At 40.0% G+C, this 13965-nt stretch overlaps 5 protein-coding genes across 5 annotated transcripts; all 5 read left to right on the top strand.

The window, feature by feature from the left end:
• Positions 1-377: 377 nt before the first annotated feature.
• On the top strand, positions 378-1271 carry TM35_000312230 (uncharacterized protein; the record flags this gene model as incomplete). Its single annotated transcript, XM_029028704.1, has 1 exon — positions 378-1271. One exon carries the CDS (start codon positions 378-380, stop codon positions 1269-1271), a length of 894 nt encoding a protein of 297 aa, XP_028880103.1.
• Positions 1272-2350: 1079 nt separating this feature from the next.
• TM35_000312220 (polyphosphate synthetase Protein) lies at positions 2351-4711 on the top strand (the record flags this gene model as incomplete). Its single annotated transcript, XM_029028703.1, has 1 exon — positions 2351-4711. One exon carries the CDS (start codon positions 2351-2353, stop codon positions 4709-4711), a length of 2361 nt encoding a protein of 786 aa, XP_028880102.1.
• An 811-nt stretch (positions 4712-5522) lies between these two features.
• Positions 5523-7031, top strand: TM35_000312210 (heat shock protein HslVU ATPase subunit; the record flags this gene model as incomplete). The annotated part of the gene is made up of 1 exon (XM_029028702.1): positions 5523-7031. One exon carries the CDS (start codon positions 5523-5525, stop codon positions 7029-7031), a length of 1509 nt encoding a protein of 502 aa, XP_028880101.1.
• A 740-nt stretch (positions 7032-7771) lies between these two features.
• TM35_000312200 (ubiqitin hydrolase) lies at positions 7772-10024 on the top strand (the record flags this gene model as incomplete). Its single annotated transcript, XM_029028701.1, has 1 exon — positions 7772-10024. One exon carries the CDS (start codon positions 7772-7774, stop codon positions 10022-10024), a length of 2253 nt encoding a protein of 750 aa, XP_028880100.1.
• Positions 10025-11019: 995 nt separating this feature from the next.
• Positions 11020-13755, top strand: TM35_000312190 (putative minichromosome maintenance (MCM) complex subunit; the record flags this gene model as incomplete). The annotated part of the gene is made up of 1 exon (XM_029028700.1): positions 11020-13755. The coding sequence occupies one exon, from the start codon at positions 11020-11022 to the stop codon at positions 13753-13755; it is 2736 nt and encodes a 911-aa protein (XP_028880099.1).
• Between the last annotated feature and the right edge of the window lie 210 nt (positions 13756-13965).

The raw sequence follows: 13965 nt of genomic DNA, 5'->3' as shown, positions 1-13965 counted from the left end.
TATGCAACGAATGAAAAACGGTCATTTCATTTTTTATTTTTATTTTTATTATCACTCCCATTAATATTATTATGAAATTTTTTTTTTTGTTCCAAAAGCTTGTGAAAATAACATATGTTTTCAAATGGTTTATATCGTGAATGTGTCGGGGGTGTAATAAAATTCGTTTCTCTTTTTTTTTTTTGTATTCCACATTTTTTATTTTTTTTTTTGTATACCGTGGTCATATAAGTATTTCCCTCCTTATTTATTTATTTATTTCATTTGATTTGTTTTCACCTTTTCTTTTTTCCCATCCAGTTGCATAGAAGGAAGAAGAAAGAAAAAGAAAAAAAGAGGAAACACCAGATAAGGGGAGGGAAACAGCATCGTCGCCCATGTTCAGTCCCCCGGTATATCTCTCTATTGGCGATGAGTATGATAAATCGCCGCGCAGCACAACTTCACAACCGGTGAAAACCGGCGGAAAAACATTTGTGGTTCCGATGAAGCGATCTCCTCACATCACCGATGCGGTCTTTCAAAAGCCGTTCGTCTCACTCGCCGTTGGTGATGAGTACGTCGCGGTGCCGCCCGGCGGTACGTTCCGGCAGCCACTCGACAGCAAAAAACGCGGTGGGCCGCCGCCGGTGCCATTCAAGCCGCCGAGCCGCCCGCACAAGTCGAACGGCAGCGGCACACATTACGGCACCTTCAGCGAGTCCAACCCGCCGCGGCACGAGGCCGAACTGCCGCTCATCCCATCGAAGAAGCCCGGCGCCGACGCCAGCGGCAAGCCAGAGTTGCCAAAGCGTAAGATCTACACAAATCCTGGAAAGAAGGGAACCTACGGATATACCGGTCTCACTATCGGCAAGGCAGGGGAGGTGCAGTACATATCGGACCCAGTGGGAGGCGCAACAACACAACGCCCCACCGCCCCACGCCCACAACAGCCGTTTAAGGCCGCCGTGAAGTCTGGTGGTTGCTTTGATGAGAGTCCATACGGATTCAGCACCGTGTATGGTATTAACAAGCCCCTTCCACCCAAAAAAACACAGACACCACGTCCACCACCGGAGGTAAAGCCGTGGAGACCCGGTGGTGCACTCGTGAAGGACATTACAAAGGTGCCAGAGTATCAAGAAGATCCGTATGATTTGAAGGAAAAACGAATCCGCGAAGAACGACAGAAGGAGCAGAGTTATAAGCCATGGCTCCCATCAGGTAATGATCCGTACCGTCATATCTACAATTACCCTGTGCAGTACGATCCTCCGCCGGTAGAATAGAGGTTTGTTTCTTTACAGAAGGAATTAGTAAAAAAAGAAAAAGAAAAGAAAAGAAAAGAAAATTGAAAAAGTAGAAAAAAAAAAAAAGAACGATGAAACCAATCTATTCTCATCATTTTGGATTCTTTGAAATTCATTTTTGTATTTCTCTTATATATATACATATATGTTTGAATTTCGTCTTTCTTGGAGCCTAATTATCCCTCTCTCCTAAATTCATGGAGGTGCCCTTGTTTTCTCTCTCTTTTTTTTTCTTTTATTGTGCGTTGTGATTCATCCTCTGGTGCTCAGTGAAACACTGAAAAAAGAAAATAAATAACCAGAAAATGAGAAAAAGAGAAAAAAGAGAAGAGAAATGATGGGATTATGAAAAAATGAATGGAGAGTTGCAAACATATATATTATATAGTCAAAGAGGTAATCAATTATATGTGCAAGAGAATTGCTTTTTTCTTTTTCCTTCATTTTTTTTTTTTTTGTTTTGTTTGCTCACTGAAGTCTTTTTCCTCATTTTATTCTTTTCTTATCTCTCTCTCTCTCTCTATCCTTTTGGGGTTGAAGAGAGGCAATGTGAAGGAATTAGATGAGGGAGTCGGTGTATGTGTGTTTGTGTGTTTGTGTGTGTATGTTGTGATGAAGATGTATATCATAGTTGCAGAAGAAACGCAAAGAATAAAGAAGTTTGACTGCGTTAGAGACTGATACACTATATGAAACAAGACAAGAAAAAAGCCAATGAAAAAAAAAAGAACATTAAATTAGAACATGCAATGTATAATATCATCCGTGCTTTTTTTTTATGTTGTTGTTTGTATACCTCTGAGAATGACAAGAATTCCAAAGGAAACAAAAAGTTTTTCTTTGTTGGGACGAATGAAGCTCCTTGTTCGTTCTCCACCTGTATATATATATTTGTTGCTGCGGTTATTTGTGCTTCACATGGGTTATGAGTTTTGAATTTCCCTTCTTTTTCTTTTTCCTTTTTTCTTTCTTTTCTCTTAAACTTATTCATTTGTATATCGGATGATATATATATATATATATATTATCTTCCATTACACTCTATAAGCAGAATAAACATGCCATTTAGCAAAGCATGGCGTAATGCGGTGTATCCCGACTTCCAGGAGCAGGGAGCGTACATTAACTACAAAGCTACAAAAGATATACTTCATCGTATGAAGGAAGATATCGCCAACCCAACCACCCCTGATGAGCTTTACAGTTCACTAATAGAGCAAAAGTGCCGAGTGTATAAGTGGTGTGAGAAAAAAGTAAAAGAACTTTTAATGGTTGCTGAGGCCCTCGACGCGGCATGTGAGTACCTTACAGATGAGGAGACACCAACAAACCTTAGTTTGGTTCTCAACACTTTGGGAAGTGGTAAAGTGAAGAATATTCCTCCTAATGAAGCACGACTGGTGGCAGATGCTATTATGCATGAACTTCTTCGTTTTGTTGAATGTCGTAATTTAAACATGGATACCATTGAACATATTATTGGACGTATGTATCGTTATGCTGTTTTGGGACCTACAGGAGATCGATGGAAAAATATTAATACTGAATATGACTTTTATGAACTCTCTATTGATGAGATATTTTATCTTCTTTCACGAGTGTACGACCGTGTACTTGAAGCAGAAAATATGCGTAGTGTTAAACGGTCTGGTATTCCTGCTGGAACAGTTGGTACACAAGTTTTTGATCGTCGTTCCGTAAAATATTGGGTACATCTACAAGATCTACCTTTTGTTATTGCTCGTATTATTCCACATTTACCGTTAAGCACTTTTAAGGATACGTATAAAATAAGCAAAGAGACTGGTCTTCCTTTTAAATTGGGTTCACCTGTCAGCAGTGTGTATTGGGATAATGCTAAATTTCTTCTTTACCATCGTCGTCTTGAAAGACTAGAAGGTGCAACACTTATTCGTATGCGTTGGTATGGAGATACATTTGATCCAGATTGGAATAAATTGGGTCCAGATGATAATGTTTTTATGGAGATTAAGGTTCACCATGAAGCATGGAGTGGAGAACGAAGTAATAAACGTCGTTTTGCCCTTAAAGAAAAAGAGGTAGACCAATACGTACATGGAGACCTTAGCCTTATTCCTGCTGTAAATAAATTACGTGCAAAGAATGCTTCTGAAAAGCAAGTACGGGATTTTATGTTTTTGGCTACAGAAATTCTTACAAAAATTCATGCATATGATCTTAAACCAGTACTTCGAACCCAATGTTGTCGTGCTGCTTTTCAAAGAGGTGTAGATCAATCTATACGAGTCAGTATTGATACAGATCTTCGAATGTCCGCTGAAGATTTTGGATTAGGTCATCATTGGAGATATAAAGGAGTGGATTCACCTGTTTCTCACTTTCCTTATGCTGTGGTGGAAATTAAATTACAATGTGCTGAGAATGAACGTATTGCACCTTGGATTGAAGAATTAATGAGTTGTCGATATATGGAAAGCGTTCCAAAGTTTAGTAAATATGCACATGGTATTGCATCCTTATATGGTCATACCCCTTTTATCAAGATGGTACCTTATTGGATGCATCAACTTGATATTGATATTCGCGCCTCTACGAAACCCGAACAAAATCAATGGGATCCCACTGTAGGAATCGCCTCTGGCTGTTGGGAACGCACAACAGATCGATTAATCTTCGGTGTGGGTCACGCACAGACACAAACCGTCGGGGCATCAGAGGCTCGTTTTCTACCACGCACAGACTATACACGTATTTATCAGAAAGTATTGAAAAGTGTAAGAATTGAGAAAGGGGAAGGAGATTCCGATACACAGTCCATAAGCAGCACTGGACAACAACAACAACAACAACTCGCTCCTGTTGTTCAATATGATGTGGATCGACGTCATAATGCCTACACTGTATTTCATCTCTATCCTTACGCTGAGTATGGAGTGGAATCTCTTTGTTTCAATCCTGCAGGAGGGAAAAATGCTGCTGCTGAAGTTTTCTCAGGTCTTATACCGTGGCAAACAGGAAAACGTATTCGCGTTCCCCAGAAATATGATCCCAAGACCTTACTAACATCTGAACGATATATGGTGAAATGGGCAGAACAGGCAACCCGACTTGGTTTGGCAGGATTGGCTGTAATTCGCTTTGGTAACAGTATGAGTTTACCAAATGATGTTGTACAATTACCTTCTTTCTGGAGATCCAATTTTCATATTATTTTGGGTACAACTATGGTTGCTATTGCTGTACTTACTTTGGGTTACGCATATATTACGTTTAAAGCACGTGCGCGGCGTGTGTACGCTAGAAAAAAGATACGCTACGATGATAAGAATGGTCCAACAGCCTTAACGTTTATTCTTATTGGTGGACTCCTTATCACGGCAATGACACATATAATGATACGCTATGGACCTATGCTTACAGGAAATGATGAGTTTTAGGGGTTTTTTTTTGATGTATGTTAGTTTTACGAAAGAAATTAAGTGGAGATAAGGAAGAGAGATTTTTATTATTGAATTTGATTGGACTCATCCTTTTTATTATTATTATGAAGGGTGCTACTTAGTGTTTGATGATGGATTCGCTTTACCTATTTTTTTTTCTTCTTTTATCTTGTTAGGCAAATAAGAGAGAAAGCGATCGTGTAGTAGTACATGGAGGAAATGTGAATGAAAGCGAAAAGAGGAAAGATTAAAAAGTATAAGAAGAAATATTTTTTTTTTCCTTTTTTTTTTCTTTTTATCTTGAACTAGAATATGACATTAGTTACTTATCTTTCACTCTTTGGAGTGAAAAGTCTCATTCACGTATTTGTTACTGTGTTTTTTTTTTTGTTGATGTTGTAGGTACTGCAGCTATATCTATTTCTCGGTAATAAGATGAATTTGAATAAATCATACCTTGTTTTTTATTTCTTTCTTTTTTTTTTAACGTTTTATTTTTTTTTTCTACTACCCACAGTAAAGCACGAGTAAGTAGAGAAGGATCAAGAGCAAGTGTCTTTTTTTTTTTTTTAGGTTCTAGAGAGACACTTTATAGACAATACACGGAAAAGAAGGTTGCGAGGTGAGTTCCAACACCAATAACAACAACAACAACAGAGAAGGAGAGAAAAAAAAGGAACTAATCAAAGAAAGGACATCTTTTCATCACTTTCTCTCTCTACATATATATATATATATATATCCGTTTGTATTGTTTCATTATTATTATTATTATTATTATTATTATTATTTTCCTCTTATTCTTCCAATGTTGCGATTCAGCTGGTACCGTCTGTGCAGCAGCGGTGCGGCCGCCGCCTCGTCGCTCACGCCGGATGTGTTGGCGGTCGCGAAGGCGCAGTCCATGCAGCTGGACGACCTCTCGCCCCGCAAGATCGCCTCTATTCTCGACACGTACATTGTTGGGCAGGATGAGGGAAAGCGGGCCGTCGCCATTTCACTCCGCAATCGCTGGCGTCGTCGACAAATTAAAGACGAAGGCCTCCGACAAGATATTCTCCCAAAAAACATTTTACTCGTTGGACCCACTGGAGTAGGTAAAACAGAGATATCCAGACGTATGGCAAAACTCACCGATGCACCATTTATTAAAGTGGAGGCCACAAAGTATACAGAAGTAGGGTTTAAAGGAAAAGATGTGGAATCTATTATTGAAGAACTATACGCTAATGCAAAGACGAAAGCCAAACGAAGATTAGAAATGGAACGTGAACCAGAGGCACTTGCAATGGCACTTGATGTTGTTTTCAATGCATGGTCATCACGTCGTCGTCTTACTAGTGCATATGGTATTAGCAGTAGTAGTAGTAGTAGTAGTAGCAGCGGTAGTGGCAATGTTGGAGACAAAGATAATGAAGAAGATGTTTCTCCCTTTAAAGAAGTTACTCTTGAAGAGTTTAAAGAAAAGTACAAGACTGAATACAAGGATGATATGGTGGTGATTGATATTACACAACATCCAGTAAATGCAAAACCTAATGTTGGTCCTGGTGGTATTGACATTATGTCTGTTAGTGCCTTTCTTGGCCTTAACACAGAGCCAAGGCGGGCGAAGGTACGAGTCTCTAAACGTGTGGAAGAGGCAGTTCCACTGGCAATGCAAGAAGCACTAGATCGACTATTGGATGAAGCTCAAATAAATGCATTAGCCCGTACATTGGCAGAAGAAGATGGAGTTGTATTTATTGACGAAATTGATAAGGTGGTAACGGAACCGTCAAGTCCTAATGCAGATGTGAGTTCTACCGGTGTACAGCAAGACTTACTTCCTCTCATTGAGGGATCCAGTGTAACAATGAAAGATGGTACTCAAATAAATACAGACAATATTCTCTTTATTTGCTCTGGGGCTTTTCATACAGCAAAGACATCTGATATGATCGCTGAACTGCAAGGTCGTTTACCAGTTCGTGTGGAACTAAAGGCATTAAATGAGGAAGATATTCGACGTATTCTGTGTGAACCAAAATTTAATCTCTTAATGCAACAAAAGGCATTAATGAAGACAGAAAATATTGATGTGGATTTTACTGAAGATGGTGTTAATGAACTAGCACGGGTAACAACAACGGTAAACGCAAATGGGCAAAATATTGGGGCACGTCGTCTGCATACTGTTATTGAACGTGTGATGGATGAGTATAGCTTTAACTGCCAGGAATATGAAGGTAAGAAAGTCGTTATAGATGCTAATGTGGTACGGAGTGCTACAGAATCACTACATAAAAATATTAACCTTGCCAAATACCTCCTCTAAGTTGGGGTAGTGGGTAGGGGTAAGAAGATATGCGTGCGAGTATATATATACATAACTATATATATATATAATTGGTGTATGTATGTATATGTGTGTGTCTGTGTGTGGTTTGAGAAAAGGAGAAAGAAAAGAGGGAGAGAGAGAGAGAGGGAGAAAAAGAGAGAATTAAAAGAGAATGTGGAATATTGGAATGATAAGGCAAAGTACTGCAACGTACCCAAAGTGTGCAACTTGGATGTAGACAAATGTTTGTTGTAGTATAGTATGCCTTTTTGTGGTTTTTATTTCTCTTTTTTCCTCCGTGTGTGTGTTTTAATGAACGACTTTATTTTCAATATTCCCAAGATAAGTGTTATGCTCTTTTTTTTTGCATTTCCTTCTCTCATTTCTCTCTCTCTGTCTCTCCCTCTATACTTTTTTTCTTTTTTCTATTGTTTGCCATTATTTCGGTGTGAGTTGCTAATGGTGCTTCACAACTCACATAGTGTATGAGACCTTTGTGTTTGAATTTCTTTATCTTTCTCATCTGTATTCCGTTTTTTATTTTTTATTTTTCCTTCTTCTTTTTTTTTTGCTCACCCTCATGACTTCTTACTCTCTTTCTTTCTCTCTCTCTCTCTCTCTCTGCGGTGAGTATTGTGTTGTTTTGGTTATAGCTGTAGGTGTGGGTGTAGTTCCAGGTAAATTATACATATATATATATATATATATATATATATATTGTACTTTACTGTTGTGTCATGTCAAGCAAAACAACACTAGAAACAGATGAAGGGCAAGATGTTATGATGAACAATGATACGGAGTTTTCATCTCATTCGGTTGTCGATCCATGCATTTTTTGTCCTTTAAAAAATTTAGGTAACACCTGTTACTTTAACGCTGGAGTACAACTTCTTGTCAATTGTCCTTCCTTTGTATACAGTATCTGCAACTCCCCGTTTCGTCACACACAATTACTGCACCGTGCATTGCGGCTGCGTCGACATTGTAGTACTAGTTCACAGAACTTATTTCAGGCCTTTGCAGAACTCGTCTACCAAATGGAGTTTACACCATTATCACGTGATGAGTCTATTTCACCATTGCGTGCATTAGAGTCTCTCGCCGCCGTACATTCCGCCTTTGAAGGACGTCAGCAGCAGGACTGTCCAGAGATGGTAAATGTTATTATTGCCAATGTATCTGAAGAGAGTAGACAAGAAGTGGATTTGGACACACTGCTGAACTCATTTGAAACCGACGCGGTTGCAGTTGCGGCTTCAGATGAGGATTTATTAGAGGATTATTCGGTACCTTCTCCCACGAATGAATTGTTTTTACAATATCAATATCCAGGTAGTTGGTGGTATTTCAATATTCTGCGACTCATGCGTATGGTAAATAAAGAGAATGAGTTATTAGAACGCAAAGAAAAAGATAGAAAAAAACAACCATACGAAAATACTTTTCGTCCACCGAAACTTTTTGTAAATAGCGCTGCCGATTGTTTTACTGGGTACTCATTATCTGAAGTACAATGTCATGCTTGTGGAAATACTTCTCGAATAGTTGAGGAGTTTTCATCCCTTACTATTGATATTCCATCAGATGCTCAGCGATTACGTTACGCTCGAGCACATCCAGAAATAAAACGTGTAGGTCCTGATGGAGTTTCCCCACAACAAAAACGTGCATCCGGGAATCATTGGATGAATCCACTCGCATGGGTAGGTACATTAGCCCGTTGGTTCTTTGGTATCTTTACTGGTTTTTCAAGTTCTGTAAATTATCCCGTTACATTACAAGAATGTCTGGATGTCCATTTTGAACCTGTTTTGTTAACTGGCAATAATAAATATCATTGTGGCTCATGTAATTCTACATCAGAGGCTACAAAACGTGAAACACTTCTATCGCTTCCAGATTACTTATTAGTACAAATGAAGCGGTTTGAGTATGGACATTGTTTTAATACAAAGAAAATAGACCCTGTTATTTTTCCAGTTTCTTGGAATACAGGAGATGCACAATCGAATGAAGTATTGCGACTTGGGGACTACCTCCACGAGAGTGTGGCGACGCCAAAGTCTACATTGCCATCTTCATGCAGAGAAAATGCTGAACCCACTATGGATGCCGCAGAGGGATTAGAAGCGGAATCCGAACCAGAGGCAGCAGCAGCAGGAGTAGGAGGAGAAGGAACAGTAGAAACCGCAAAGGTACCAGTTGGAACAAGAATGAGAGGAGGACGTTCTCATGGGTGTACGGATAGTGATTACGCTTCCCCTTCTGATAGAGTGAATGGACTTCACATGACACCACAGTTTCCCATTCACACTTACTCGTTAGAGGCTGTAGTTAATCATCATGGTTCTATCAGAGGAGGTCACTATACAGCCTATGCACATAAAAAGACAGAACAAAGTGATGTCTGGGTGTATTTAAATGATGATGATATCACTACTGCTTCGTTGAGTGAAGTTGCCGATTCAGAAGAGTATTTATTATTGTATAAGAAACAACCACTTCATCAGCGGTCTGATCTCTTTTATGAACTTCGCAATTGTGCACGTCTGCTTCTAGCGACACCACCGCAGGATGTGTCAGATGTAACAACTGATCGGATTATGTTTACAAGTGAAAAATTGAATTCAAAAGGTGATGTTCAAAGTGAGGATGAAGAGATAGTATTTATCTCTCGGCCATGGTTAGAGCGAATGGCCTTTATGGAAGAACCAGGTCCTATTTTAAATCGTCTTTGCTACTGTTCAGAGGAACAAATTCGTTCTGAAATGGAATTACAGCGGCAAAAACACGAACAAGAGCAGCGAGAAGAGAGTTCTTCCTTTACTGGTTTGCCTGTTCACGTTCATGGGCCACCAGTGGAATGGTTTTTCGTTCCTCTTCAGCGCAAAGAATATAATGCATTCTATAGGGTTTATGGGGGTAATCTTGCAGTGACGCAGAAGGAGTACAAAAGGGTACAACAGGCCCAACATGATGTGGCATAACCGAAAAAAAAGTGAAGAGTAAAAAGAAGAAAGAAAAGAAAAAAAAAAAAAAAGAACGTAAAAAAGAAAAAAAAAAAAAAGAAAACAAGAAAGATAAATACACTAGAGAGAAAAGGTTGAACTAATGTTTTTTATCTTTGTTTTTTTTTTTTTTTTTGTATTTGATGGTTCAAAAGAAGAGAAACATTGAGAGGATGCTTATTCATAGGGGATTGGGGTATAGGTGTCATAGATTCTGATTGCGTCTGATTAGACTGAAGAAGAAGAAGAAAAACAGGAAAAACAAACGAACGAAAAAAAAAAAAAATGAAGGAGGTCAATAAATAAATAAAAAAGGAAAACGAAGAAAAAAAAAAAGAAACACATATCTGCTCACTATACATTGGATTGCATGATGTAATGGAACGCTTGGAGATATGCGAAGATGCAATGTCTCTTATTACTTTCTCATGCGTCTTTAATGACATGTTTCTATTCTCGGAGGTGTGTGTATACATCTATTTATATTTTTATCTTGTTTTTTTTTTCTTTTACATACTCCGTTTTCTCCGTGTTTGTGATTGAAACGTTGTGGTTGTTCTTGATACGGGTGAAGAAGAAGAAGATGATGATGGTTGTTGTGATAGTGGTGATTGTTCCTGTTTGATTCTCTCACACCGTATGTTTCTCAGGGATACACAAAAGTGACAGTTACCCATTTATTATCTACCCAAGAGGAGTGACAAGTAAAAAAAAAAAAAAAACATTCTAACCCATTATCTGAGAAAAATGTTATTATTCTTGTTTTTATTTCGATTTTCATTTAACTAGCATAGATAAAAAAAAAATACATAGAAGGTTACACGATTAAGAATAATAATAACAACAACAAAAAGAAAAGGAACAGAGTGTTTGGGGTGAGTATTTTTGCGCGAACCGGAATCAGTTGGAGTCTACTAAGAGAGTAGTATAACTAATAGAAATAATAATAATAATAATAGTTGAGAGTGGGCGGTATGGATCGAGACTCACTGGTGGAATTGACACCCATACGCTCCACAGGGCGGCCTACAGGCTCCGGTGATCTCTCAAGAGCCGCAGAATGGCAGTCACCACCTTTACCCCCACCGCTTCTATTTGATGGAGAGGCAGAAATGCCACCCTCACGACCAATAGAACAACAACAACAACAACCATTGTCGTCATCTTTTGCCCGCCGTGAAGACCTTTCGTATATTTGGGGTACTGGAATCGCCGTAGAGACGTTCCGAGAGGAGTTTCAAAATTTCTTAGAAACTTTTGAAATATGCAATGATAACAATGATAATAGTGTATTAGAGACTGGAGAACGTGTAAGTTGTCTTCTAGGTTCTCGTCGCGGTACCACTAAAAAATATTTTTTACAAGAATTACTACGACTTCGTTTACAGAATCGCAATGTTCTTGAAGTGGATTTACAGATTCTTGCAAAGGCATGCCCTCGGGTGTATCAGCAAGTTATTTCACACCCAATGGAATGCTTACAGATGATGGGAAATGTAGCAGAGGAAGTATCTCAGCGCCTTGCTGAAGCTGCTTCTGCCACAAATATGTCTGTATCGGATGATTATATTTTACGTGTGGCTCCGAAAAACCTTCCGGAGACGATATCACTGCGAGCACTAGGACCACAGCATCTGGAACAGCTCATCGCCCTACAAGGGATGGTGGTACGGGTATCAAAGATTATTCCAGAGATACGGGTAGCATTCTTTCAGTGTTGGTTTTGTCAGCATGTACGTCGAAGTGTCGTAGACCGTGGTCGTATCTTTGAACCTACTAGATGTGATCACTGCGGTAAACAATATTCATACAAGATTCATCACAATCTTTCACTTTTTGAGGATAAACAATTGGTGCGTTTGCAAGAAGCTCCAGAACACCTTACAGATGGTGAAACACCTGTTACGATTTCTCTTGTTGTATATGGTGATTCTGTAGATGCTGTTGTCCCTGGTGATCGTGTTATTGTGACAGGTATTTACCGTGCAGCTCCTGTCCGTCTAAACTCTAACACTCGTATTATTCGCAGTATCTTTGCCACTCACGTGGATGCTGTACATATTGAGCATCGTCGAGCTGGACGTAACGCATGGAAGGAACAACAACAACAACAACAACAACAACAACAATCAAAAACATCATCATCATCAACAACAACAACAACAGCGAATGCAACATCAAATGGTGAAACTCTTGAAGAAGATCCTGCAATGGCTGCAAGATTTGATGTATTTCGCCGCATAGCTAGTCGTCCAGATATTTATAATATTCTTCTTAATAGTTTTGCTAGAACTATTTGGGGAAATGAAGACACAAAACGTGGTATTCTTTCACAACTTTTTGGTGGAACACGCAAAGAACTTAAATCTGGTACTTTTCGTGCAGAAATTAACGTTCTTCTTTGTGGTGATCCTGGTGTAGCAAAATCACAATTATTAACACAAGTGCACGAAATTGCACCACGAGGAGTTTATACATCTGGTAAAGGTAGTAGCAGTGTCGGTTTAACTGCCTATGTGGTACAAAATCATGAGACAGGTGAGTTAGTACTAGAACCCGGTGCACTTGTGCTTTCTGATCGTGGTTTATGCTGTATAGATGAGTTTGATAAGATGAATGAGGCGACCCGATCTGTATTGCATGAAGTGATGGAACAGCAGACCTTATCTATTGCTAAAGCAGGTATCGTTGCACAATTGAATGCTCGAACATCAGTGCTAGCTGCTGCAAATCCAAAAGAATCACAGTGGAATGTGAATTTAAATGTTGTTGAAAACCTTCAGATTGAACCTACACTCTTGTCACGTTTTGATCTCATTTTTCTTCTTCTTGATCGTCATGACCCAGCAGAGGACAGACGTTTGGCTTCACATGTATTATCTCTTTTTATGGAACCTGATGAGGGACGAAAAGGAAAAACTACAGCTGCCACAATGGATGATGCCAACAATAATAATGATAATTATGGTAGACAAAGTGGTACAGGTGGTTTAAACTCTAATGATGGTGGAAAGCCTGACCAAAGTGATGGTCAACATGCGGAGGATGCCAGTGGCCTTCCTACAGGACGTGGTGAAGTTGTACTGGAGCACGAGGGTGAGGTGTTTCTTGAGGGCACGGTGGATGCCCCGTACATGCCGCCTCGCATCCTCTCGCAGTACATTGCATTGGCGCGTGAGACGGTGCACCCGCGACTGACGGAGGCTTCTCACAAACAACTGGCGACGTCTTATGTGGAGATGCGACGGGCGCGTGGTGGGACCCGCACGGTGTCGGCGACGCTGCGGCAGTTGGAGTCGATGATCCGCCTGGCGGAGGCGCGGTGTAAAATGCGGTTTGGCGCCTCCGTGAGTGTGGAGGATGTGCGGGAGGCGAAGTGGCTGATCAGCGCGGCGCTGAAGGAGGCCGCGACGGACCCGCAGACGGGTCTCATCAATCTCGACATGTTCAGCGCCCCCGACCCCACACGGCAGACCGTCGAGGGGAGTATGATGCGGCTCGAGCACGTCATTGACCGCCGCTACCGCCCCGCCGGCCGCTCCTCCGCCACCGTCAACGAACTGCGACTCGCCCTCAACGAGGCCCTCGGCGGCGGCGTGCGGCCACTCGCGCCAACACAATTTATGGAACTTCTCGCACTCATGGCGGGAGGAGAGCACATCAAGTCCTTCACCGCCACATCCGTGACATTTGCTGACAAGAACTCCTAAAAAAAAAACAAAAAAAAGAAAAGTGGGAGATTGGGAAGAGAGAAAGTGACGGAGGGAGAAAGATAGAGAGAGACTGTGTGTGTATAGATATATATTATATGAGTAAAGACTAAATAAAAAAAAAAAAGATAGAGATTTTTTTCCTTTTTAAAAGTTTTCTGGATCTCGTATATTATTTCTCTTATTATTATTATTATTATTATTATTATT

Source organism: Trypanosoma theileri (genome assembly GCF_002087225.1).
Source record: "Trypanosoma theileri isolate Edinburgh chromosome Unknown TM35_Tth_31_V1, whole genome shotgun sequence".
Taxonomy (NCBI): Eukaryota; Euglenozoa; class Kinetoplastea; order Trypanosomatida; family Trypanosomatidae; genus Trypanosoma; species Trypanosoma theileri.
This window is presented reverse-complemented; position numbering and strand designations above follow the sequence as displayed.